This window comes from Akebia trifoliata, chromosome 1, assembly GCF_017979445.1.
Source record: "Akebia trifoliata isolate Shusen 1 chromosome 1, ASM1797944v1, whole genome shotgun sequence".
Lineage (NCBI taxonomy): Eukaryota > Viridiplantae > Streptophyta > Magnoliopsida > Ranunculales > Lardizabalaceae > Akebia > Akebia trifoliata.
The window spans coordinates 9,163,951-9,189,782 of NC_141375.1; the positions used below are offsets into that span (position 1 = coordinate 9,163,951).

The following is a 25,832-nucleotide window of genomic DNA, read 5'->3' on the forward strand; positions in this document are numbered from 1 at the left end:
TTACATTACAAGTTCACTGGTAAAGATAGAGATGAATAAACCCGGATTCCAGTTGTGACTCCACTCTCATACGCGTCCCATACCACGTATGAGCTTGGTGGTCCCTACCGTACATCCCAGGATAATACACCACTCCGGATGATATGACGCACTATCCCTTCAGGCATTCACAAACTCTTTAACAGCTCACAAAATAGTTATATATATATATATATATATTATTTTCATTTGAAAATAAAAGAGAAATTAACAATACAAGGTTGAGAATAGATATCCAGTTTCCTACCATGCAAGTGTGGCCACCCGGCCTAAAATAAATAACATAACGGAAACGTAAACAGCGCTTCGCGCTAACAGAAAGGAAATAAACATGCAACCAATAATATTATCCCTGGATATCTGTTCACCAACCTGCACACAACACAACAACGTAAAATGCAGACATCACCCCTCGGGTGTGACTCTGATATTTTACCGTTTCATACCCTTTTTCATTTTTTTCCGATTTTTACAGTTTTCAATCTCTTCAATAAAATATCCATTTTCTGATATTCATCAACTCAAAATGAATTCATTGAATATTAAATCACATTTTCTAACTATAGAATTTATTTCTATCAATAATATTGAAAAGGAATACAATTTTTATATCAAAACAGGGTCCGAACAGTGCACAAGACCCAATTTATGAAAATAACCCGTTATAATACTCTACCCACGTATAATTTGTTAAAAATACAATTAAACATATCAAACATGCAATTTCTGGCGTGAATTTTGAAATAAACAAAGAATTCTATATTTCGGAAATACATCTAAATTTTTCCAATAAAATCCTAAATGCAATTTTCACAATCTATGATTACTAATAGAAATTGAGAGTTCCTTACAATGTCTAGGCGAAAGGATCAAAGCGTGTGCGAGGAAATCGAGGCGATCAGTACGGAAATCGAGACGGACCAAACTTCGAAGCAGCTAATTTTTGAAATCTGCCCAATGGTTTCGAAGATCTCGATGTGCTCGTCTCTTCTCCCTTCTACGGCGAAAGGCGGTTTGACCCCGAAATCGATGAAAACCGAGGTCAAAGTTACGAAATCTCCGTATAAAAATACGGCTGATTTTTGACTATATGGGGTGAAAAAGATGAGAAAACGAAAGGAATTTGGGTGGGTTATGTAGAGAATGAGGTTGCGGACGTTTCTCCCTTCTGCGTCAGAAGACGTGACCCGGAAACGGACGAAATCCGAGGTCAAAGTTTCGAAATTTCCGTATCCAAATACGGCTGATTTTTGACGATATCGGGTAAAATAAAAAGTGAAACAAAGAAAGGTTGGATGGGTTTTGTAGAGAACGTAGCTGCGGACATTTCTCCCTTCTGCGTCGATCATCGACGGCGAGCCGTTTGTGAGAGATCTGAGATGGAAGATCGAAGAGAAAAAAAAAATTTTGTTTTTTATATGTCTCGGCTGTATGGACGCGTTGGGGAAGATGACATATATAAAAAAAAATTAAAAATATTATTTAAATAAAATGTAGGACGAATTCGGTATTTTGTCAATTGTTTCGATCGATGATAACTTGATCATCCGGACTCTAAAACTGACAAATGAATACTCTATTTCGCCTAATTTTTCATTTCGGATCTAATGGTACAGTCAATTTCTACAAAATTATGTCTCCATCAAAGATTTACATTTTTGGCCTGAGGTGACCCCTAAACTTGATGTCGTTTTCGTTTTTGACGATAATTCGACTTCCTGATCTCCAAAAATTACAAATAAATAGTTCACGTTCAATAATTTTTCGTTATGAATCCAATGGTATAATTGAATCTTAAAAGTTATTGCTCTAACAAAAAGTCACTGTTTTAGCCTGGTCCGACCCGGTAATCGAGGATTTTGCAACTTTTATATTCGAACTCGCATTTGAGCTTGCTTACAGGCTAAACTATGTTTTTCGATCATTTTGAATCTAATGGTGAGGTCAAATTCCATTAAAAACAATCATAAACATCATAAAGTTTTACCCCTAAATCCCACTTTCAAGATTTTCTTAAAATTCCACTATTTATTTTTTCCTCGAGATACGAATTAAAAATTCGGGGTGTTACAAGCAGCTATCTTCTTCTTCCCCTCTTGAATGTCCCCATTTCAGCCTTCTATTAGCACATCTTTTACTCCCCAACGTAGCAGCACCTTGCTGCCCTTTCTTCCTCTCTGCTAAATCAGCAACCCCACTGTCCATTATAGTCCCCATAATAGTTTCCATTAACAATCCATTCATCACGCTTTTTTACATCTTCAAACACCTCTCCTCATTCTCTCACGTTCAACCATTACAACAGCTAACTAACTTCACGTTTTCTTCTTCTCAGCCCCACTTTAGCCCCAAACGTCCTTTAGTAGATCCTACTACGACACCCATTGTTCTCTCACGTTCTCTCCTACAGCATCACATATCCTTTTGGGCAGCTTCTACCCCTCCTCTCTCGCATATTCGAGCAGTAAGCAATCAAATATTTCTGAAGGAACTATGCATAACCATGATCTTGCAAGTGGTAAGTCCGTTTTATTTCCTTTTCGTACTCTCCTCTAAGTGTTATTTTATGTGTTGGTTTCATTCATGAACATTAATTTGCGAAGTTTGCATGAGTCTGACTTGCTGTTTTTTTTGTGCTTAGAAATTTCAAAATTGATTTTTTTTTATTAAAGTTAACACGTGAGACGACTCACTAAATCTTGGTGCATATAAGGGCTCAAAATCGATTTTTTTTTAATAACGTGGTTGTGGATCAAGTCATTGAGTTTATGTGTGCAAGAGGGTTTAAAATTGATTTTTTAAATAATATGCATGTGAATCAAGTCGCTGATTTCTTGGGCGCATTGGAGGTTTAAAATCATACTTTTTTTATGAAATGAGCATCGAGTTGACTCACTGATTTGTGTGTACATCGAAATTTTAAAATGGGTTTGTTTAATTGAATTAATATGTGAGTCAACTCGCTGATTGGTATGTGCATGAGGAGCATTAAAATCGATTTCTTTTAAAATGTACACGTGAGTCAACTCACTAATTTTTTATGCACATATGAGGTTTAAAATTGATTTTTCGTAAAGTTACCACGTGAGTTAACTCACTGATTTGTGTTCACATATGAGTTTAAAATCAATATTCTCTTTAATAATATTGCCAGATGAAATGGACATGAGTTAACTCACTGATTTTGGTGGATATTGGGGTGTGAAAAGTTATTTTACTTTCCAAAATGTTGTCAATGAGTCGACTCGCTGATTTGTGTTCACGTGGCAAAAATGGATTCTTGAAAATCCACAACTTGCTAATTTTGGGGATTTATGGGTTTTTCTTTGATTTGGTGATTTTCCTAAAATTATGATTTTCTATTTTTGAAAAATTGATATTTATAGATTGCTAATTTGGGAAACCCAATTTTGATAATTCTCTAATTTGGAAAATCCCTTTTTTAAATTTCTAATTTTGAACTCTCAATTTAGGAAATTTCTAATTTCTAATTTAGAAATTTTATGAATTTCTAAATTAGAAGTTTCATATTCTCAGTTTTTCACTTTAGAAAGTTTTCACAGATTCCTATTTTGGTCGATTTGGAAAATCTTCATATATTTGGATTTGTAATTGAAATGTTGCCATGTGGACTTTGAAGCATAGACCGGAATTAAGGCTTTTTTAAATATTTCCATCTTTATGCGAAATTTGAGATTATATGATATTTGGGAAATATTGGCATTGAGATTCGTTTAACACATTCGATATAATTTGATGATGATGGTGACGATGATTGGACCATAATCTTGACTTTAGTCTCTACCCGTTGACCGTAGGACAGTTTGGATCGTAGTAGAGACCGATCATCTCGATCGGGCAGGTTCGCTGCCTAACACCTTCCGAAACCCGTAATCTGACCTCTTATCCATTTCTCTGATCCGTGGACCGATCCGATCCATTTTGGAGTTATTTTTGGTTCCTAGACCTAAACTAGGTGGCGACTCCTTATTCCCTAAAAGTCCCCAATTTACCAATCGGACCCTTATCCACAATTTGGTGGAAAACGGGTCGAGACGATTTCAGTATCAGGATATTCATCTCTAATGAAGTAATTTTAGACAACGACGGGGCTAAGTTGCACTAAGAAGCAACATAAGAATCACTGGGATAAAAGTAAAGTTATGTGGGCTAGATGGATTAAGCTAAAAGCATGTAGTGATGTGGGTTACGACGTTATTAACAATAAGGTATTAGCGAGCGATGACTGGTGAAACTCTTGGTTGGAGGTAATTTTCGATTAGTTTATCAAATAGGAAAGTCATGTTTACCTATTTAAATCCATTAAATAAATAAATTTATTTTGTAGAAAAATAAAATTGATGCACAATGGCGTTATGAGGGACTGGAACATGTTGAAAAGTTGGACATACTATTTGGAGGGACCTATGCTACTAGAGAGTATGTCGTACGCTCTTCTAATCCTGATGCACATCCATCTATTGGGTCATCTAGAATTGGAGAGCATGAGCTTCATGATAATAATAATGGTGGTGGTGGTGACGACGATGATCTTGCATTTGTTCAAGAAAAGCAACCACCAGAGTCCCAACCATTAGGTCCTCAACTACCTGTTGATATTTCTCTTAATACTGATGTTGATGGTGATGGTATCCCTACATTTACTGCACCATCACACAAGAAATTTAGAGATTTTCAATCTCATTTCAAACGACAAAAAATGACAAATGCAACTATGTTAGGACAACAGATTGATTGTTTGATTGAAGCAGTTTCGTCAAGGATGAGCGCGAGTAGTGCACCACCTCCTCTACTACCTACACACCTGGTAGCATTATGAAGTGTATTGATCTGTTGGATGCAACAACAGAGATCATCCCTAATAGTAATCATTATCGATTTGCACTGGAATTATTTAGTATGAAGAAGGAGTACAGGCAAATTTGGTGCATGTTGCGAATCGATGAACTCTATTTTGGGTGGTTGGATGGTGAGATGGAGGATGCTCGAATTAATCGTTCGAAGTAGTATTTGTGTAGTTTTTGATCTGTATGTTTATTGTCATATTTCATTGATGGTTATGATTATATCCCACCCCTATAGTGGTATGTTATTGACAATGCCTATTTATTTTTTTATGTTTTATGTGGATTGGGTAGTATGCCCGTTATGTGGTAAATGCTAAACATGTCTATTGTGTTATTTATGTTATTTGAGTGTTATGGTTTGGATTTATATAATTTTTAATTATGTATTTATACAGACTTATGGATTCCGATGATGATATTTTCACGCATGATGATATGTCCAGTAACGATGAAATTTATGACGTGAATACCGTAGATGATGATCTATCGTTAGATATTTTGGTAACAGGTGCCATTGTTGCAATACAACAATACGCTGACACCTTTATCTATAGGGAACCACATAGGAGTTCTGTTTATACTGGAATAGATTATGTGCGTCATATCATTGATGAAGAGAGTAATACATGCAATGATTTATTTAGGGTGGAACGACATGTTTTCTTAAATTTGTGTGACATATTAGAAGGAAATGGTATGTTAAAAGACGAAAAGAAGATCTCGGTCTAAGAATAAGTTGCAATGTTTGTTTATACCGTGAGTCATAATGAAAGGCATAGGGTACTAAGGGCTAGTTTTAAACATTCATTAGATACAATTAACAAATATTTTCACATAGTTCTAAGAGGCTTAATTGAAATTTCAAAGCTTTTGATCGTTTCTCTTAATCTCAACGAAGTCTCAATGCATATACGAACCAATGAAAGATATTGGTCATATTTCAAGGTATTTAATAATGATTTTCCTTTATTTACCATTATTTCTAATAACGTCAAATATCATTATTTATATTTGAAATATGTAAATATAACGACTGTTTTGGGACGATTGATGAGACACATATTAGTGTATATCTCCCGTTCGTGCATCAAGATAGATTTCGAGGACACAAAGACATAATACAAAATGTTATGGCTACTTGTGCTTTTGATATGCCATTTACACATGTCGTAGCTGGATGGGAGGGATCAGCTAATGATTCTAGCATGTTCCTCGATACTATTATGAAGTCATTGTTACAATTTCCACCACCTCCTCCAAGTTAGTTATTTTAAAATTAAGATAAAATACAATATTAAAATGCAATTTCCATAGCTTCATTCTTAATATGTTATTTTCTTTTTTCAAGGTAAATATTATTTGGTCGACTTTGGATATCCATTGATGAAAGGTTGCCTTGCATCTTATCAAGGTGTAACATATCATTTAAAAATTTTTAGAAGAGAATTGAGGTCAAGAACATATAAAGAATTCTTTAATTATATGCATTCTTCACTTATGAATTTCATAGAGCGATGTTTTGGAGTTTTAAAGGCAAAATGACTAATTTTGAAGTAAATGTCACGTTACAAATTCGAAACACAACGAGATATTACATTGACTTGCATGACACTCTATAATTTCATAAGGAAACATGCAATTGTAAATGAAGAATTCTTATGTTTCAAAGAAGAATAAATTGTGCAAGATGAAGGGGGTACACCAAAATATAATAATAATGATGAGCCTGTAGATAGTCGATCTCGTGTTACCATGGAAATGACAAGGACTAGAATAACTAATGCATTATATGTTGTTTATAATAGAACTTAAGAGCTTTGATCTATTTTAGATTTGTTCTTAATGAAAATTATATTTTTCTTTTTGTATGACATTGTAATTTTTTTTATTTGATAAAATGTGATTTGTGTATGAGATGTTATGTGGATGTTGGAATGTGTATGGGATGTTATGTGAATGTTGAAATGTATATGAGATGTTATGTGAATGTTGGATTGTGTATGGAATATTAATGTGTACGGGATGTTATGTGTAAGTTGGATTGTGTATGGAATGTTAATGTGTATGGGATGTTATGTGGATATTAGATTATGTATTATGCAAGTATTTTCTTTTTTAGAAAAATCTCATATGTCCATTTTTAAGAGGAGATGCTGCCCAAATTTTGATAGAATTATAAAATTTACAAATTTTGTTAAAGTAAAATAATTAATTTTATAATTTTATATATAAATTTATTATATATATATATAGTGTAATTATATATTTATTAAGACATTCTGGTCATTTTTTATTATAATGTTAATAGTAACATTTCTCTTAAAACAATGATGAACTATAATGACTTAAAACATATTGATGTACGTATTATGTGTTTTTTTTTTATAATGTTAATGTGTATTAGATATTGCGTGGATGACATATTATATATTATGCAGGTATTTTTTTTATCAGAAAAATTTCATATGTCCATTTTTAAGAGTAGATGCTGCTGAAATTTCGATAGAATTATAAATTTATTTTAATTAAAAATAATTATTTTTATAATTTTTTTAATATAAATTTATTATATTTATATATGTATTTAGTGTAATTATATATTTATTAAGGTATTCTAATAATTTTTTATGCATTCTGGGTGCATTATCAACATTAAGGGTATTTTGGTCATTTGATTAAAATCCATTAATAAAAACTATCAAACGAACATGCTTTTCTGGCTTCTGTACTTATGTAACGAACAAGCTTCTGCTGGATATGATTTTTTAGGCTCCAGGCTTCTACTTCTTCTAGAAGCCAGCTTTTGGAGTTGAAGCTGGCTTCTGTAAAGAGCAGACCTTTAACTTTACACCTACAATTTTTTTAGTCCCTTATAGAATATGATTAAGACTCACCTCAAACTTATATAAAATTCCTCACTTATAATATTTGTTATTTTAGTAAATTTTTTTTATTGTATATAGCTATGACTAGTCGCCACGTTCGCGCATGTGCATGCGACGTGCGAAAAGGCATTTATGGCACTTTAGAGGTGCATTTCGCACGTAGGCATCGTCACAAGAAGCATTGGGGAGCTCTTTCCTATTTGGTAAGTGTACCATCAAGGTTCGATATTAACTGTTAGATAAACGATCAAGATGATTGGTGGTTGATCGTGGTCAAGATCGTGCGTACGCATCGTTATGGGGAGCATTGGGGAGCTCTTTCTTATTTGTTAAGTGTACCATCAAGATTCGATATTGACCGTTGGATAGACGATCAAGATAATTGGTGATTCAGAGTGGTTGATCATGGTCAAGATTGCAAGTCAACATGGTTTGACCACACAATGACTTATCAATGAGTACGATCGTGAATAAAAAAGAGTTGTATCCATTACTTAATGCCACTACTAGTTTAGTTTTTTTGTTTTTTTTCTCCCTTTAGTGTTATCAAATCCTTTAACTTAGAGAAATTTCCATAAGCATGCACAACTTATAGCAAAAATTCGGTTATGATACACTGTCATTTTAATTCACAAAACACGTTTTCTAGCGAGATCATCACTTTTATAATCAACAATCTTGTTGAAAATTACTAGCGAGATCATAAGTAATTTTAAAGTAACTCTTATAATCAACAATCTCATTGATAAATTATTAGTGAGATCATAGGTAATGTTAAAGTCAAATATCCTTGATATTTTTAATGGCAAGATTGCTCATAATTTATTAGAGAGTTCATGAGTTCGTTGATTATAAAAGTGATGAACTCGCTCAAAAACATGTTTTGGGAATTAAATGAATAGTGTACTAGAATTGGAATTTTGCCATAAAAAAAATGGTACCCTTTTAACTTATCTTACAAAGGTATTTTAAAGTCCTACACATTAAAAACTGATGTGCATGCTATGTATCATAACAAATCCTCTTCATACTTATCACATTTACTTTTTGTTTTTTTTCTTTTCTTTTCTTTTCTTTTCCTTTTTATGGGTTACTCAACTTGAACCCACAACCTCAAAGTTGATTAGCAAACCAAATTGGAATCTAAGCCCTTGAACCCTTCTTTACCTTTTTTTTTTTTTGAAAAATTACTTAAAGGACCCTAGTGGGGAGATTTAAAAAAAAAAAAATAGTCCCTAAGTTTTGGATGGTCCCTTAATAGTCCATGTAGTAAAATTTTCTTTTCTTAGCAGTCCACGGACCTCATTTCCCATATTTCTCAGGGTTGAATGCCCTAATCAATTGAATTCATCGTTTTCATAAATAAAAAAATTAAATTTTTGACATCTCAATTGAGTTTTAGAGATTCCATTTCGTCGAAAAGGATTTAAAAAGGAAGAAATCGTCATTTTCAAGAGTTTCTTTAAATATTTTGAAGATGTATGTAAAAAATTAGGATTTTTTCAATTTTTCTTCTTAAATTTTTTATGAAAATAGATCAAAAATGATTTTTTTATTTATTGAAATCATGTAGACAAATCGTTATCTCAAGTTTTTAGTCGATCTTTCCATATTTTTTATTTAAAAAAACTCAAAAATTGAAAATGAGTGAGTTTTACTAGTGTTGAGCACATCACTTTTTTTTTATTATTATAAAAAAGTGGTGAACTCAATATTAATAAAAACCATCGAGTTCGATAGTAAATAAAAAAGTGGTGAGTTCGACATTAAAAATTGTGAACTTGACACTAAATAAAAAAGCATTGAATTCGACAATAAATAAAAAGTGAACTTAATAGTAAATTAAAAAATGGTGACTTTGCCAATAATGGGGGACCACTAAGAAATAAAAAATTTACTAAATATTCTATCAAGCTACTACACAAAACTTAGGGATTATTTAGAAATAAATCCCTCTATCAGAGTCATTTAAGTAATTTTTCCTCTTTTTTTCATATGAAAATGACCAATGAAAAATAATAGGTTGCTCCCCCGCCTCGGTCTGCCCTTCAACTTTCTTTATACCTTCCACTATAATTTGTAAGAGTCAAGTCGAAGTGACCTCAAGTTTGGGCCTCATATTGCACACCACCATGTGAAAATAGATATAATCATAGATGCTTTTTAACTCATATCTTGAGGAAAAGCATCTATGATTTTCATAAACTTTTGCCATGTTGGTGTGGGATGTGAGGTCTAATCTTGAGGGGACTTCAGCATAATTCAATTATTTTTAATGTACCCCTCGTATTTTCAAGGGAAAGGGAAAGAAGAGGAGAAGTGGACATTGGGGATGCTAAGGGTTGTCGGCTGAGTGGGACCAGACCTATCTATCTAGATCTAAATGGTAGATTGTGGCTAGGGACAATTTTTTGCTATGCAACACTTCTTGTTTCGTTGTTGAGCCATCTTTGGGTGTTGGACTGATCATATGTGACACTGACATAGATTGAGACATACCAAAGATTTCATAATGTCAAGAGAAATTGGGAAAGACTTGTAAGTCGTTGATGAGAAAATCGTTCTTGACCTTTATGTTGTCAGCAAGATATAGAAGGTGAGGCTTTAACTGGTAGATAGAGATAGGTGGTATTAGACCTCATTCGTCAAAATTTGCTTTAAGATGATCTAATCTAAAACTTGTTCCTTTCAAACCCAAGGTCGTGAGTTCGATCCCCAGGTCACATTGTGTGCACACCCTTACTTACCTAATGTGTGTGATGTGTCGGTGTTGTACATGCCTCGGGACTAGTTCTTGGACAAGATCATGATCTATGGATTGGGTAAAACCCAGACACAATCCAGTCCACAAAAATACTCGATTATTAAAAAACAAACACCTTTCCTTAAAACGAAAAAAAATAAAATTGCTTTAAGATGCCATATTTTCCAGCATACATGGTGCCATGAAGAACAACGATTATTAGTAGGCAAAGAATGGTGACATCATCGTGGCTAAAAAGCTCACTAACATCTTTGTTGTTCTCTTCTACTCTACATATCCCTTGGATTAGAATCTATTACCCTAGAACCCAATTTTTGGGTGAAATAGATAAAGAAAATCAGACACGAAAGAATATGAATGCTAATTTACTAAATAAAAGAAAAATTGGATGCCATTGGTCTCCTTTAATTTCTCCAACAAACATTCATTTTGGGGGATGCCCGATTAATCAATCACATAAAAATAAACATAATCTCACAAAGATATAATACAAAAGATTTATTTATGAGGTTTGTTTCAAATCTAACAACTAATTCCCTTAGCTCAGGAGAGCCAATTTAATAATTTTCAATGAATAGTACATGCATATTTTCCCTTTTATAAATGCTTACTCCATTTAAATACATAAAAAAACAAGACCCTAAAATGAAGGTAATCAATCTTAATTCACTAAGAATTGTGATTGCCAATCAATAATGATAAAAAATAAGACATTCCATTCATTAGTTAAGTAGGGCCAGAGTTAGGATTTTCTTGTAGTGGGGGCAAATTATGGTTAGTTGTATATTTGAAGAACTTGAAGATGAATGATTTTAGGGAGAAATTCAGAGGTTTTTGGTTAGAAATTGAAGAAAATGATATTTAGGTCATTTCTAATTAGTATATGAGAAGGCCTAGTCAAGAGGCAATCTCATCAACAAAAAATTGAGAAGTGTGTTTGTGTGGAATTGGAGGGAGGTGAGGGTGTGGGGGCAAATGGGGAGAGAGGTGCGGGAGTGGGGACAAATGGGACATGTACTTAGTTGAAAATATAAGGGTGTCTCAAAGTTCTGTGGGGGAAATTGCCCTCACCAACTCCTTACTAGGTCCGCCCCTGTAATTAAGGATCTTTTCATCCTGAGATTCTTTTTCTAATCTGATAAGATCTAACTTTAGCCATGCCACGTGGCATGATAGATGAGAGATGTGCAAATCTCGATATATATACTTAATTACCCTTAGGTAGGGCTGGAACTTGGACAGGTTGAAGGGTAGACCCAAGCTCAACTCTAGCTTGAGCTCCTACAATTAGGTTGAACTTGGATTAGCCTAGTTTTGGACTCTTGGGTGGGTAAGGGTTGGGCTCATTGAAAAGGTCTAATATTGTTTTGATTGGCAACAAAATTTTATATCTTAAAAATTTAATATACTAAATTATGGGAACAAGAGATCCTTGATCCTCAGATTCCCTATTGTATTATACATTCCATCTTATTATGTATGGTTATAATCGTGTAAGGTGAACATTTACCCAAAGACAAGGAAGGAAGTGATTAGTAACATATACAACCGTATGAAAATAATCGTGTAAATTGGCATAACAGAATACCATGGATAGACTAGTTTCCTTCACATGTTGATTTCTTCTTTTTTACTACTTCATACCTTGTTTACATCACACTGCAGAAAACAGTCCAATGCTATAGAATTTCTCACAAGTGAAAAATCCATGGAAACATACTAAAATCATTAACTATAAAATCAAAGATTACAAATTTTAGACCCAAAAATAACCATGAATAAGTTCCAAAAATCCTAGAAGAAAAAGAAAAAAATGGCAAATGCTGTGCCTTTCCAAGGGCATAATTTACTACAAAAGGAAATTACTTTCCTAAAGAAATCCTAAAACTCTCGTATTGTGGTGAGCTAATTGATGATTTGAAGTATCCATAGTTGTCTCGACTCTTGACCCTCTATATAACAAATTGACTCACCATTGTTTGAAGTTTCTAAGGGTCTCACTCGCATAGGAAATAGGCCTCTATCCCTTCAAATAAACTCCGATGCCAACACTATTATTTGTCTACTAATTGCAATAGTCATTAATTTTTCATTCTGGGTTTAACGTAAAAAGTATTTAATACAATAGATATAAGATGGACGATTCCCCAACTTTTGGGAACAGGGATTGGAGGATCAGCTCCCAAATCACATTTCCAGCAAGAATGAAGGCATCTTCTCATGGACTCCAGACCTGAGATCTCAAGTGCTCCGAGCTCAGAAGGGACAACTACAAGTGCTAAATGTCATCAACCCACATCAGCTAATTGAACTCAAGATAAATGATAGCATGCTACGACCAAGTTCTATTTTCAAATTCATCGATAAAAAGACACCTTATATCAAACAGCTATCCAATAGTGCTATAGGGTATTCACCATAAAATCACAGATTCACTAGCCTAAAAAAATACATGGGTGGGAGTGAAAAAGTCTACATAAATCCTTTTTAAGCATTAGTGTTCTTTGGAGGTACACTCCCTAAGTGGAACCAAAGACAACTTGAGGATCACAATACTAGTAGCTTAAGTTGAGACAAGGCATCACCACAATTTGATCTAGATAAAGAGTGATGTTTGAACAGAGAGCTTCGCGTGGTAATGGATTCACCATAATGTCATACCTCATGCATGAATGTTTAATGAAAGAACAAGTAGCATTTCCTGGTAAAACTTTCATTCTGGATTTGAGTGTTATCACATAAGCTGAACCCAGTGTTCTCCACAGAAAAAAGACTTCCAGCATTATTCTCATGTCCACCAACTACATTAAGAACCCATACTGAGCATAAATCTCAAATTTTACTAATAACAATAATTTAAAATAAAAAGTAAAAAAGATGAAGACACCTAGAATGGGACTTTACAAGAGCAATCCCTAATAGCAGATTGTTTAATGAGGCAATACAATTATTAACCACCACTAGACTCGCCCCTGACCAGCATCATCTGTATAAATGGAGTTACTTGTCCAGTGGCCATGGTGCACCTCCCATCACAGCTTCAATCTCCCATGTCTCTCGCGGGCAATTGGTGAAATTCACAGCACCGTTATAAGTAACATGCTGTAAACATCAAAAATAAGAAAAAAGAATAGGAGGAAGAGTTCAAGATCATCAACCCAGAAACAGAAGTAACAACAGATGCATATTTATAAACAGGAGAGCTTAGATCACCAAACCAACTTGTTTTACAGAACACTAAACAGAGAGATTAAACATGGTCTCTGGGGTGCAGACAACCATTATATAATACACTTCTAATGACAGCTCTCTCTCTCTCTCTCCCTCTTGTTTCAGAATCATTTTTTTTGTCTGTATCCTTATTTGCTGTGTTAAATAAATTTCGTTAATCATTGCTTTGTAAAATATTGGTTTGGCAAAAATATATGTTCTCAGAAGTAATGTGGAATCTGGAATATTATTCTTTATTATCTCTAACATTATAAGCACCACCAATATTTTGCTTGTGATTCCTTTTATGTTCACTATCAACGCTCTCTATGTCAGAGCTCTAACCTGGCATATGTGCATCACGTTTGACAACGAGGTGGCCAATCGATAAGGACGTGGACGTGGTGGTTTTACTAGACAAGACCCACCTCTTGAACACTGATAAGGAGATTGAGAATCTATGGAGGCAAATCAAAGAACTCACCAAAGGCCTTGCAAGTGCAGAATCATGATGACAGTAATGCGTTGGTGGGAGAGTTCAACCATTTTTCTTTCGGTGAGTTCTGCATGGTGAACTGAACGAAGATGATAATTACTGTAGGCACACTCAAATGAATGAGCGAACATACAAAATCATCAACGTTAATGTTGAAAATTTCCAAATTTTACATGAAAATGAATCCTGAAGAGTTCATAGATTGGATGAACACATTAAACTGTGTCTTTGATTATATTGATTAATACGTAATCGATCGAACACTACTTGAAAACGGCTCTTCTGCCCAGAAACGAAATGTTCCAAATGTTCCTGGAAATTCTTGCTCCCATTGGACCATTTGTATCTATATGCATCAGGATCCCGATTCATGGATCTCTCAGTTCGAGAAATAAGAGGATCGAACCATTTCTTCTGACTCTTTTTCAAATTCGATAAATGTTGGTTGATCGTATATTTCATTATAGTTCTATGATTCAGAGTATCATTTCCTATTTGATCCCTTTGAATTCCATATTCGAAGTTGCGATCGTTTCATCAAACTGGAGGTTTATGTATTAGCTTGGTGGAAACAACTTAAAATTAATTGGAAACGAAGGGGAAAACTAAGAATTACTAGTTGGGAAAAATGAAGTGAAAAATGGGAGAAGTTTTTATGACCTAATTATCATCAAACTGTTTTCTATGCTGGAAAATTTACGTCAAAAAGACCATTGTGTTGATGGGTAGAGAAGGATTTTATCAACTCTTCACAATTAATCATCTTTCCAAACACGAAGACCAAGATGTACTTGCGTTGCATCCATAGGGACTGTTATGGAGGCCTATCGACGAGCTGTAGTTCTAGAAAAACAGTAACAAAAAGGACCATAACAGTCCCACAAAGGTCCTTTCTGCCCTTTGAGAAGGGTAGACCATCAGACCATAACAATACCTCAACTGAGTGAGCAAATCATGTACACAATCCTACCATGCAACAAATACTTGAACACAACCTCCTGATACTCCAATGGTTGCATGTTCTCACCTCTTTCTATTGTTACCAGTGTAGTTAACCTAGTCACAAGTCATCGGTGGCGCCTAATGAAAACTTATCACATTGGTGAAAGAAGGTGACTTGATCAAGGATCATAATGCAGATAATCCACTTTACGATGATGACTCTGATAAGGCTGATGAAGAAGTTATTTATGAGGACCATAGTGACTCCCTAATTGTGGTTAAACAGATCGCGTTCTCTCCAAAACAAAATAGGGAAAAGGATTGGCTGCGCACCAACATTTTCCAGGCTCGATGCACTGTTGGTGGAAAAGTTTGTAAGATGATCATTCACAGGTAGTTGCGAGAATATTGTTTCTAATGGTATGGTTGAAAAACTAGGTTGAAGATGGAGAAGCATCGAACAAAATATCATAGCTCAAGAAAGGGAATGAGGTAACAATCTCACAATGATACTTTGTTTCTTTTTCAATTGGTAAAAAGTGTTGAGGATGGCATATGGTGCAATGTCGTCTCTATGGATGCATACCACTTGTTACTTGGGAGGTCGTGGTCATTCGTTAGGCATACTGTTCATGATGGGTTTGAGAAAACATATTCCTTCACAAAAGATGTATGGTGGTGCTTATCAAAAAAAACAAAAGATGTATGGTGGTTCTAGGACCAACTAGAGAGGGATTAGAAGCTAAGCATTCAAAAGGGTAGGGCACTAATTTACTATCCATGATGGAATTTATTGAGAATGTCATGGACTTTTGTACTTGTGGAGAAGGAAATTACAATCACAACATCAATTCCTATGGAGAGTTAATTCAAGGAGTACGGTATAGACCTACTGAATGGTATTCAGAATTCCGACATCTTCTACATATCCAATCAACTAGGGGGGGGGGGGGGGGGGGGTAGGGGGGTAAACCTGACCTTGGATCAGGTTTGGGCACAATTAGCTAGGGTTCAGGCTCGGGTTTGGGGCAAAGAAAATTTTGACCGAATAAAATTGGGTTGGGCTCGGGCATAAATATCGGGTTGCCTGATTTGCCCAATCCCGAACTTCTATTATGGTTATAATTTAAAAATATTTTTGTTTCTTTCTCATTTACAATTCACATTTCAAACTTTAGTTAATCATCATCATCTTCTTCTTTACATTTTCTTATAACTTCATGTAAGTGAACTTTGAAATATATATTTTAGGACAATTAATTGCAAATTTTATATTTTTTACATACCACTTAAATTTATATAAGCCATTATCATTACTAAATTATCTAGTATTAATAAGGAATGAACCAACCCGGCTTGGGTTGACTATTTCATGCCTGAGGTCATGTTGGGCGTGGGTTGATCCCATACGAGTTCATTCCAACCAAGAGGAAATGCAGCTTTTTTGGTTTGTTAAGTACATCAACCTCAGCCATTTCTGCTTCTGTTGGCCATGTCTAATTAAAGAAAATAATGCCATTAGTAGCTTTATAGCCACATAAGCAACTTATTCACAAAATAAAACCAAAAAGGATGAGTTAATGTATGAGCAGGATAAACTTTAAGTTCAGGAAAATTGGAAGAATAAATTACAATGTGTGAATTTTATTTCTAATGTTCACAATCTATCTTAAGAAAATCATGGTGAATTTTATTTCTAATATTCACAATCTATCTTAAGCAAATCATGGTCAATAGTTACCACTAAAACAAGAGAGAAAATGAAGAAACCGACCATGAAGAAACCATTTCTGACCTAAAACAGCTTTGCCTAGAAAAGCAAGGGGCTCGTGTATGTTTTGGCATCGAATCATGTTATGAACTAAGAATGTTGTAAGCTTAGCTCTTTCTTTGATTTGAGGAAACTAGAAGTTAAACCTTATTCCTTCAATTTACCTTTGAATAATGCCTTAAATTATTTCAGTTTATAGCATTATTATTTCACTTGAATCCCTTCACCTGTTCACTTTGGTTGTTTCATTCACCCAGATTCTTGTTATTCCAATGGGGATAACTTGAGCTTATTTCAGATCTCAAGCCATTCATGGTAACATATTGACGGGTTAGTAAAGTTATTAAATTCAGAAGTATAACTTTTCAGCACTAGAGAATGTTACTTTTAGTGTTTTAATGTTGAGCAAAGGATTCAGAGAAGGTCATACCACGTCACTTTCAATTCGGACTCCACCAAAGTTTTTGAATCTGGCAATCTCTTCGTGATTGAAGAACTTTGATGTATTTGGACTTTCCATGGCAGGAACCAACACAGCATCGATGAAGTAGCATCCAGGCTCCACTGTTATCACCTATAGCATAAATTTTCTTACTTTAGAGGGTTTGCCACATCAGATTTGATGCCTGCACTTTTGCAGGCATCATTAGAGAAAAACAGATACTGCTATGAACTAAAAGTCCATCCATATCATTTGGATGATACAACTGCAAAAATATACATAAACCTAAAAAATTGCACTATTTGCTATTAATACTAAATAAATATCTTGTTTCATTTTTTTTATTTTTTTATTTTGATAGGTGAATGCTTGGTTAGTACAGAAATATTGTTAATTGTTAATAGTTAGCATAAAAAGTACAGGTTAAAGGGGTTTGAACCTAGGACCTAGGAACAACCTCCACAAGTCGGACCATTTAGCTAAGTGGCACTTCTTAAAATATCTTGCTTCATCATTCAAATGAGGTGCCATCAATAACAATAGGGCCTGTTGTAATGAGTATTGAACCTACTGAATCTCTGATTGTTGAGTTCTCAATAAAACGGGCATCCTAGGAAAAATGCTTGTTTATAGTTGTATTTTAAAAAAAAATTAATTGTAGATAATGATGAAGTCGAATTGGCAGCATGGTACACCAAATCTCAACATGGGTTTAGCACTGAAACACCCCTCCAAACATAGAAAGCCTGCAGTAGACATGCATAAGAAAGAAAAGAAGATGAAATACAACACCTAGAAGATCTCTATTCCATTCTTGGCTGATTGGCTGTTCAATAACATTTTGGAGGTGGGTTTATCAGTAGACCTAGCCATTGAGAGGTAAGGGAAGGAGGCAATCATCCTTTTGAATGTTGCACTAGAAATGCAAAAGGAGATTAAATGCTGTATTACAAAATTTACAGGGAACTGGTCAAAATTTAGTAGAGCTATGGGCCAGATAGGTCAAAATCACAAGAGCAAGAAAAGGGTCCAGAAGATGTGTCTGATTTGAGTATCAAGAGGTCGCAGAGGAATCCATATGCTGATGTGGATGAAAACAAAGTCAAGAAAAGGAAGGCCAGACTACTAAAGGAGCTGCGGGACTTGCAAAGAACAGTTCGTGAATTTCCGCATTTCTTCGTCAACTAAAAGTTCTGGCCATCAGGTCAAATATGCAAATTAAAAAAAAAAAAAATCCTCATGGAATGTGTGGCCTGAATTATAAGTCAAAGAGGGCCGCAGTGAAAGCAGTGATTGAAAGTTGTATGCCTCATATGGCTGTTCTCGAAGAATCTAAGTTGGAATTGGTGGACAGTGGGTGATTGGAGAACGATGGAAATATATAATTATTAATTTGTGCTATTTACCAGCTATTGATATGCTTGGGGACATTATTGTAACATAGGATATCAGATTTCTAGAAGTTGAAGAGGATCTTATTGGATGGATTGTATCCAGTTTCAGTGGTATCATAGTATTAAATTTTGATTTTAGTGTCTATTTCGGTCAGCCTGAAAAAGGAAATATTTCGATCAATGAGGAAACTAATACAATTTTTTGAAATAACAAAAATATTGAGAAATTTTTCCTTGAAATAGTGGAACATGATAAGATAGGCTTTAGAACACACTCATTAAGCCATCCAAAATATAGTGAACAACCATATGGAGTGTAGAAATAATGATCAATAACATTCAACTACACATAAGAAAGCAGTCAAAGCACAACTATTTGGGATCTTGGTTTTAGAAATTCTTTTAATGATTGAGACATTGAGAGTATTGCAAGATTGGCGAGTAGGATGGATTTGATTCCTCTTCAGTTGGATAGTGACAATTGTAGTTTTTGGGAGGGGACTCGAGATGGATGCTTCTGATTAGATCTTTCTATTAATAGATGAGTTAGATGAATATCGTTTCATTTACAATGGAGACAGTTTGGGGTTGTAAGGTGCCTTAAAAGGTTTCTTTCTTTATGTGGGTGTTGTACAATGCTTTTGAACCACAAGCATTTTGTGTTTGAAATAGACACATTTTTGGCCATCAAAGGGTGTACAAGTAAGAATAAAGGAACCCATCAAAAGGAGAGGAGCAAAAAATGAAGTTTCTATCAGAAGTTCCAGCAAAATCCTGCCTAGAGCGATCAGCAGTAGTAGAAAACCTTTTTTTTCCTTTCTCGTAATTTCCATGTTTTTATTTAATTGTAACTGACTCCCCCTATGCATATATAAATAGGGGGGTCACGCAAACAAAAAAAAAAGAGGGAAAGAAAATACTAAGGGAAAACTCTGCCAAATTTGTAACTCAAGTTCAAGATTATTAGAATTTCTCTTCTTTTCTTTCTAATCTTCTATTCTTGGTAAACATTTAATTAATTTTATTTCCAATAAGTAATGAAGTTAAATCCATAGGAATTAGAATAGGAGTTCTTCCTTGACACTTTTCAAGAGAAACTCAAGACTTGCCTCATCACGTATGAGGTTGAATCCTTGATCCATTGTCCTTGTGATGGGAACAAGGGGTAAAAGTACTCATCCATTGTCTCCTCTATTTGTCCCTTGAATTGATTGTGTAAAATGTCCTGAAGAACAAGAGAGAAACACCCCACACAACATCAAAATTATTGGATCCAAATGAGGGAGTACAACACGGTGCTTTCATTGACCCCCTTGGTTGTAGTTTTTCTTGTTTATTATTAATTAAGAACTCTAATTCCTTTGGATTTTTTGCCATTTTCCTTCTTTTTATGTGCTTTTTTCTTTCCATACCTTTTGGCCACTATTTTTGCTTACCGTTTTGATGTTTTAAAAACATTAAATTGATGTTTTTGAGTGTTGGATACTACCTTTTTTATTTTATTTTATTTTATAGAAACTTAGTTTTCTCAGAATTCCATGTTTTTCTTTTTACTTGTTTTTGTGCTTTAATGGTTATTCTCTATTTTTTTCATCAAAATATCCATTTTTAATCTTTAAATATCAGTTTGACACATTTTTTTAAGCTTCTAACGGTTTTTAGTTGCTAAGAGAATCTTTGTAACAGAATTCTGTTACGCTTGATCACTCTCAAAGCGACCTCCTATTCGCTTTCTAAGTGCTCGCTCGCTCTCTAAGCGGTGGCATACAATGATTCTTTGGTGCCTGCAGCATTTGCAAACTTGCAATTTATCTTCCTTGAAAGGCTCAAGGGAACAATGGTAACTTTTGTTTTCACTGTATTCTTTCGCTATTGTTTTCTTCATATATGCGGAGGACATTTTAGTAACGCCATAAGATAGGGACACGTGCATCTAGAAAATAAAACCAAAGATTCCACTTAAAAGGACTTTTTTAAACCCATGGGCCAAAAAGTAAATTACCGAATTCTAAGTCCTAAAAAAAGAGTAGCACAGGCAAAAGGAGGGATAGTTGTTCGCCCCCTGCCATGGGAGTACAGAGCATGACACTAATCGAGAACATCCAGAGAGCAGAGCAAGAAAGAGCTTTAGGTAGATAAAAATAAAAAGAAAAACTACGATCAGACTGAAAAAGCGTTCTATATGTAAATACATAAGCTGAGCCTAGGTTACAATCCCCAAACTCACAAAACTAGGCACACACACGCAAACAAAACCTAAGATGGCATCCAAGATTGAGCATATTCGTCTAAGTTCAAGAAAGATTTGAATCCAACTGATGGGATGCCTTGAGTCAGAAATATCTTACTTTGCATTTAATAAACCTGCAATACTTATACATCAAGATCACATCCTATTGACGAGTGATGGGTTCATCTCCCAAAGCACTCAAGTATGCCTCAAATAGAGTGACTCATTTAAACACCTAGATCAATCGTGTGGCAACACCAATCCCTAAGAATTTGTCTATATAAACCAAGTCATCGAAAAAGAGAAATTGGTTAGCGGGTGGGTTGAAAAAGTAGGAAGTTGGGAAAAAGAAGGGAGAATAACGAGTTAAAAGAGAAAAAAAAGACCCCATGTGAGAAAGATTACTCTACAAGTCCACTATTCATCTTCTCTACTTTCCCTATTATCTGAGTACTAACAAAGTCATCGGAGAAATGTTGGCAGACACCACATCGAGGCCCCGTCCTTTGACCTTCTTTCCTTCCACCACTTCAGAGGCCATTAAGTAGTAGAGAGGTCTCAGATTGCCATGGTAAAGGAGAGAAAGCCAAAATAATGAGGTAGTGCCCAATAAAAGATTGATCTAATTAAACCGCCGTCAACAATGGAAGGTGATCGGTCCAGGGAGCAGAAAGAGAATGTCAAGTTAGCAAGGAGCGAAAGGGGGGGCCAACAAATTGAAGGAGGCGGAAGAACGTAGTTCAAAACCAAGGCTTCCAATATGGGAAGACGTTCAACCAAACACCAGTAAAGAAGACGAGCCGAGACCAACATAATGGAAGCCTCAACAGTTCCAACAAGAAGTTGGAAGTGAAGCAAGACACAACTTGGGAGAAAAGCTGAGGACCAGGAGTGGAAGTCAAAGCCATTAGCCAAAGAGGTCGATCAAAACACCAAAATCTAGAGGAAGGACACCTCAAGATAGCCAGTCGGAGTAGGCAATGTTTTACCTGCCTTAGGTATGGAAGGCTGAAAAGCTTTCAGGTAGACCTGAGAGTACTTAGACAGAAGGCCCAAACTGAGGTCGACTACCTCTCTCACCGTAATACCTTCTATCGACTGAGAAGACATCAAAGGATTAGAAAGGAGCCGAAATTATCCAAGCGAAAGAAGAAACCGATTGGTTAAGACCAAGTTCAACATCAAAGACCAACCCACATCTCGAGGAGTAGAAAGGCCTAAAAAACCTCTCCACAATATATATGTTGCTTGGAGAAATATGTACTACCCCATGTTCTTTTTCGGAAGTTCTAAGCCATTTTATGGTTTCAATACATTTTCCTTCATCGAATTTCGTATTGTCTCCATAATTTGGGTCTTTTTCACTTGCTGGTTAGTTTGGAGTAATACCCCACATTTTTTTATAAATTAGAATGAGGAATTTCAGGAATAGTTTAGAAAAGTACTGATATTTAGAAGTGTCCGTATTCTATTTGAAGTTGGAAGTAAGTTTGCTTGAATTTTCAGTTACCTTTAGAGCTAGTAGCTAGTCTTCTGTCAATATAGGTAGACATTTTGATTATTGTCGAATTGATTACTTTTTGTCTAAAGATTCATCTCGTGGAAATTTTGCAAGCAATATGTTAATGTTATGGAGATGGCTAACGAAAGTTTGCAGATTCTGATGTTGTGTAATTGCACCAGAAGGGTTCTATCAGAGTGAACTGGCATTATAAAAACATTTGGATTATCAAAGAGGAAAATGTTTTTTGTTAATTGGAATAGCCTGATTCGCAAGGCAATCATGAACTATAGATTCCTCTCAATCACAGATATTTTTCCCAAATTTATTATTCTTCATCAATAAAAATTTTTTGCCTACTAAATAAAAAATGTCCCTTTTGTTCTGTTCCTAGGTTGGAAGATCTATAGTGTCTACCAGAGGCTTGGACTTGACAAAATCTATCTCCTTTCTTGTGCTATTTGTTGTTGAAATCTCCATTCGTCTACCTTACTCTTCTTTATTATTTTATTATTCAGATTAAACACTTTTATGAATCTATGCTACATCAACGTTTGGTATCAGAATGGAGAAATGGAAGCCAAGAACAAACCTAGAAGGAAACTCCAAAGGTGAACTAATTTAATGCAAGAAGAAAATTGAATTTAAGAAAGAATTGGGCTTTTAGGAAGAGTGATCAGTACATCGAAGAGAGAAGTAACAGAAAAATGACTTCATAGATTGCGATAAAGAAATTGATGCAATTGGATGTCACAAGGCACACAAGAAGAACAAATAAGCTCATTTTTCTGTATAGATTTCTCTGAAAATATATGTTGATTCTATATAGACTTCTCTGATAACATATGTTGATAAGATGGGAGCAAAGCCCATCAGATATATATATTCCCCCCATCATCAAACCTAAGAGATTTAATGGTAATATTGTACTGAGTCTAAATCATTTTAAGAAAATTGACAAAAATAGGGAGCACCTCAGAGTGAGAACACATCAAATAAACTCAAGTATAAAGAGAATAGTCATCAATAAACGTAACATAATATCTATGACTATTAAAAGCTGTAACAGGGGAAAGCCCCCAAAAATCATAATGAACTAAATCAAACATTGCATTAAATCGATGCATACGAGGAATATAAGAAGTACATGTATGTTTAGAAAGTTCACACATAGAGCACTAAAATTTATGGCCACTACAAACAGTTTTTAAAATAGGAAACAAAGAACATAAGTGTTGAAAATTAGAATGTCCTAAGCGAGCATGACATAATTTTAGAGTTTGAGATGAAAACTTGTGACTCCTAAAGGAAGGAAGCATAGAAGCTGGAGCAGCAGTAGGCTGTAATCCAAATAAGTACAGCCTATCCCTCTCATAACCCTTGCCAAAAATCCTCCTCGAAATCAGGTCTTGAAAAATATAGTGAATAGGAAAAAAAGTGATTGAGTAATTTAGAAATTTAGTAATACTACTCATAGACAAAAGATTAAGTGATAGATGAGGGACATGAAGCACAAAATCTATTGAAATCTCAGAGGATAAGGGAATGATTCCCTTACTGTGGATAAGTGTAAAGGATCCATCAGCAAGGCGAACCTTCCTATGAGTAGTAGGAAAAATAAAAGAAGTAAAATGACTAGATTCACCGGTTATGTGATTAGAGGCACCAGAATCAATAACCCATGTTAGAGGAGTAGAGCCAAACTGAGTGACATGGAAAGTAGAGGATGTACTTGGAGGATAGTAACAGAGGCCATAGTCGAAGAGGAGTGAGTGTGAGCATGGATTTGATCTTGGACAATAGTTGCAATCTGAGTCTGTAACTATTGCAATCATACCAAAGTGAAGGAGGATCAGTGAGAAGATGAGATGATGACTCCACTATAGCGACACGAGGAGCAATCTGTCCTAAAGACAAAGTGGAGGAAGATCGAGGTATCAGATAAGGATAGAGTTGAAAGCAACAAGTCTTCTCATGACCAATCTTCCCACAATGACTGCAAGTAAAGCCACTCCCTTTATCACAACCACGATTACCATGGCCACGATTCCCTGATCCAAGGGTACGAGAGTCGGAAAAACTCAAGTTGACAGCTAAGGTCATCTGATCTGTAATTGGAGCAAAAAAAAAATGCCAGGGACTTGAGTCTGAGAAGGAGCAACATGGCGACGATGCTCATCACTGTCAATAGTCGCAAATCTCTCAAATAAAGAAGGTAAAGGAGTAGTGTTGAGGATCTGTGTTCGAAGTGCCTCAAACTCTGGACGTAGACCCATAAGAAACCGGTAGGTCTGATGTCGAGCAATCCTCTTAACCACATAATCAGCTATCTCTGAAGACAACTCAGTCACAGACTCATAATGAGAAAGTTCCTCCCAACGTGACTGAAGGAATCTAAAATAATCTGCTACACTCTGAGTCCCTTGGGTAGCCTGGACAATGTCTTGATAAAGTTCATAAATCCTCGAGTCATTCTTGACATGTGCGTATGTCTGAGTAAGTGTTGATCATAAAGAGATGATTGTCTTATGGTACATAAACATGATATAGATGCACTGCTCCATGGAGTTAAATAGCCACCTAAGGATAGTGCAGATGTCGATCTCCTATGATTCAAATTTAGGATCAGTAAGTGATAGTTTAGTAACAGTGCCAGAGAGCCATCATGATTTTCCCCTACTACCTAGATAGTCACACAAATCAGAACCATGACTGAAAGTTCCGACCATCGAAAAGAATAGTGGTGATACATTGGGTTGAAGAGTTAGACCCAAGGATTGTAGCGGAAGTCGTAATTCCTTGTTCCAAAAACATTGCTTTGGTTTGAAGGGAGGTTGGAAGAAGGAATTTGAAGGGCAAAAGAAGAACAAAAGACTTTACAGGCACCCTAGGTGCAATAGCAAGCCTCCCAAGGTTGTGAATATGTGACCACAGGTCTTTCCAACACTACAAAGAACTGTAGCAGGCTGAAAATAATCCTAGTAGGGGCTGTCGCAGGGCTGTTGATCCTCCCAACAACACTCCAAGTGCTGCTGCAAGGCAGAAAACTGCTAGGGGTTGTTGTCGCAGGGCTTTAAAATTCCTAGTTGGGGCTGCAAATCTCCCCAACAGCACTCCTAGTGCTGTCACAAGGCCGAATTGAAGGAGAAATTGCTGTCGCAGTATCAAAAAAAGCAACCACTGCTGTGGCAAGGCTGTCGCAAGGCAGGATTGAAGGAAAGGGGCTGCCGCAGGGCTGTTGATCCTCCCAACAGCACTCCCAGTGCTGCCACAGGGCTGTAAAGTTCCTA

General features: G+C 35.4%; 1 protein-coding gene across 5 annotated transcripts in view; it reads right to left on the minus strand.

Moving 5' to 3' along the window:
* Positions 1 to 13,231: 13,231 nt before the first annotated feature.
* Positions 13,232 to 25,832, minus strand: part of LOC147410659 (Metallopeptidase M24 family protein) — a 54,479-nt gene continuing 41,878 nt past the window's right edge. For 4 of the 5 annotated variants that reach the window (XM_086438078.1, XM_086438087.1, XM_086438104.1 and 1 more), the window contains 2 exons: positions 17,406 to 17,549; positions 13,232 to 13,658 (listed from right to left, as the gene is read on the minus strand). In XM_086438078.1, coding sequence (XP_086294204.1) covers positions 13,557 to 13,658; positions 17,406 to 17,549 — 246 coding nt within the window. In that variant the 3' untranslated portion in view covers positions 13,232 to 13,556. The remainder of the gene's footprint in view (positions 13,659 to 17,405; positions 17,550 to 25,832) is intronic. The other variant, XM_086438096.1, reaches the window with a different exon arrangement.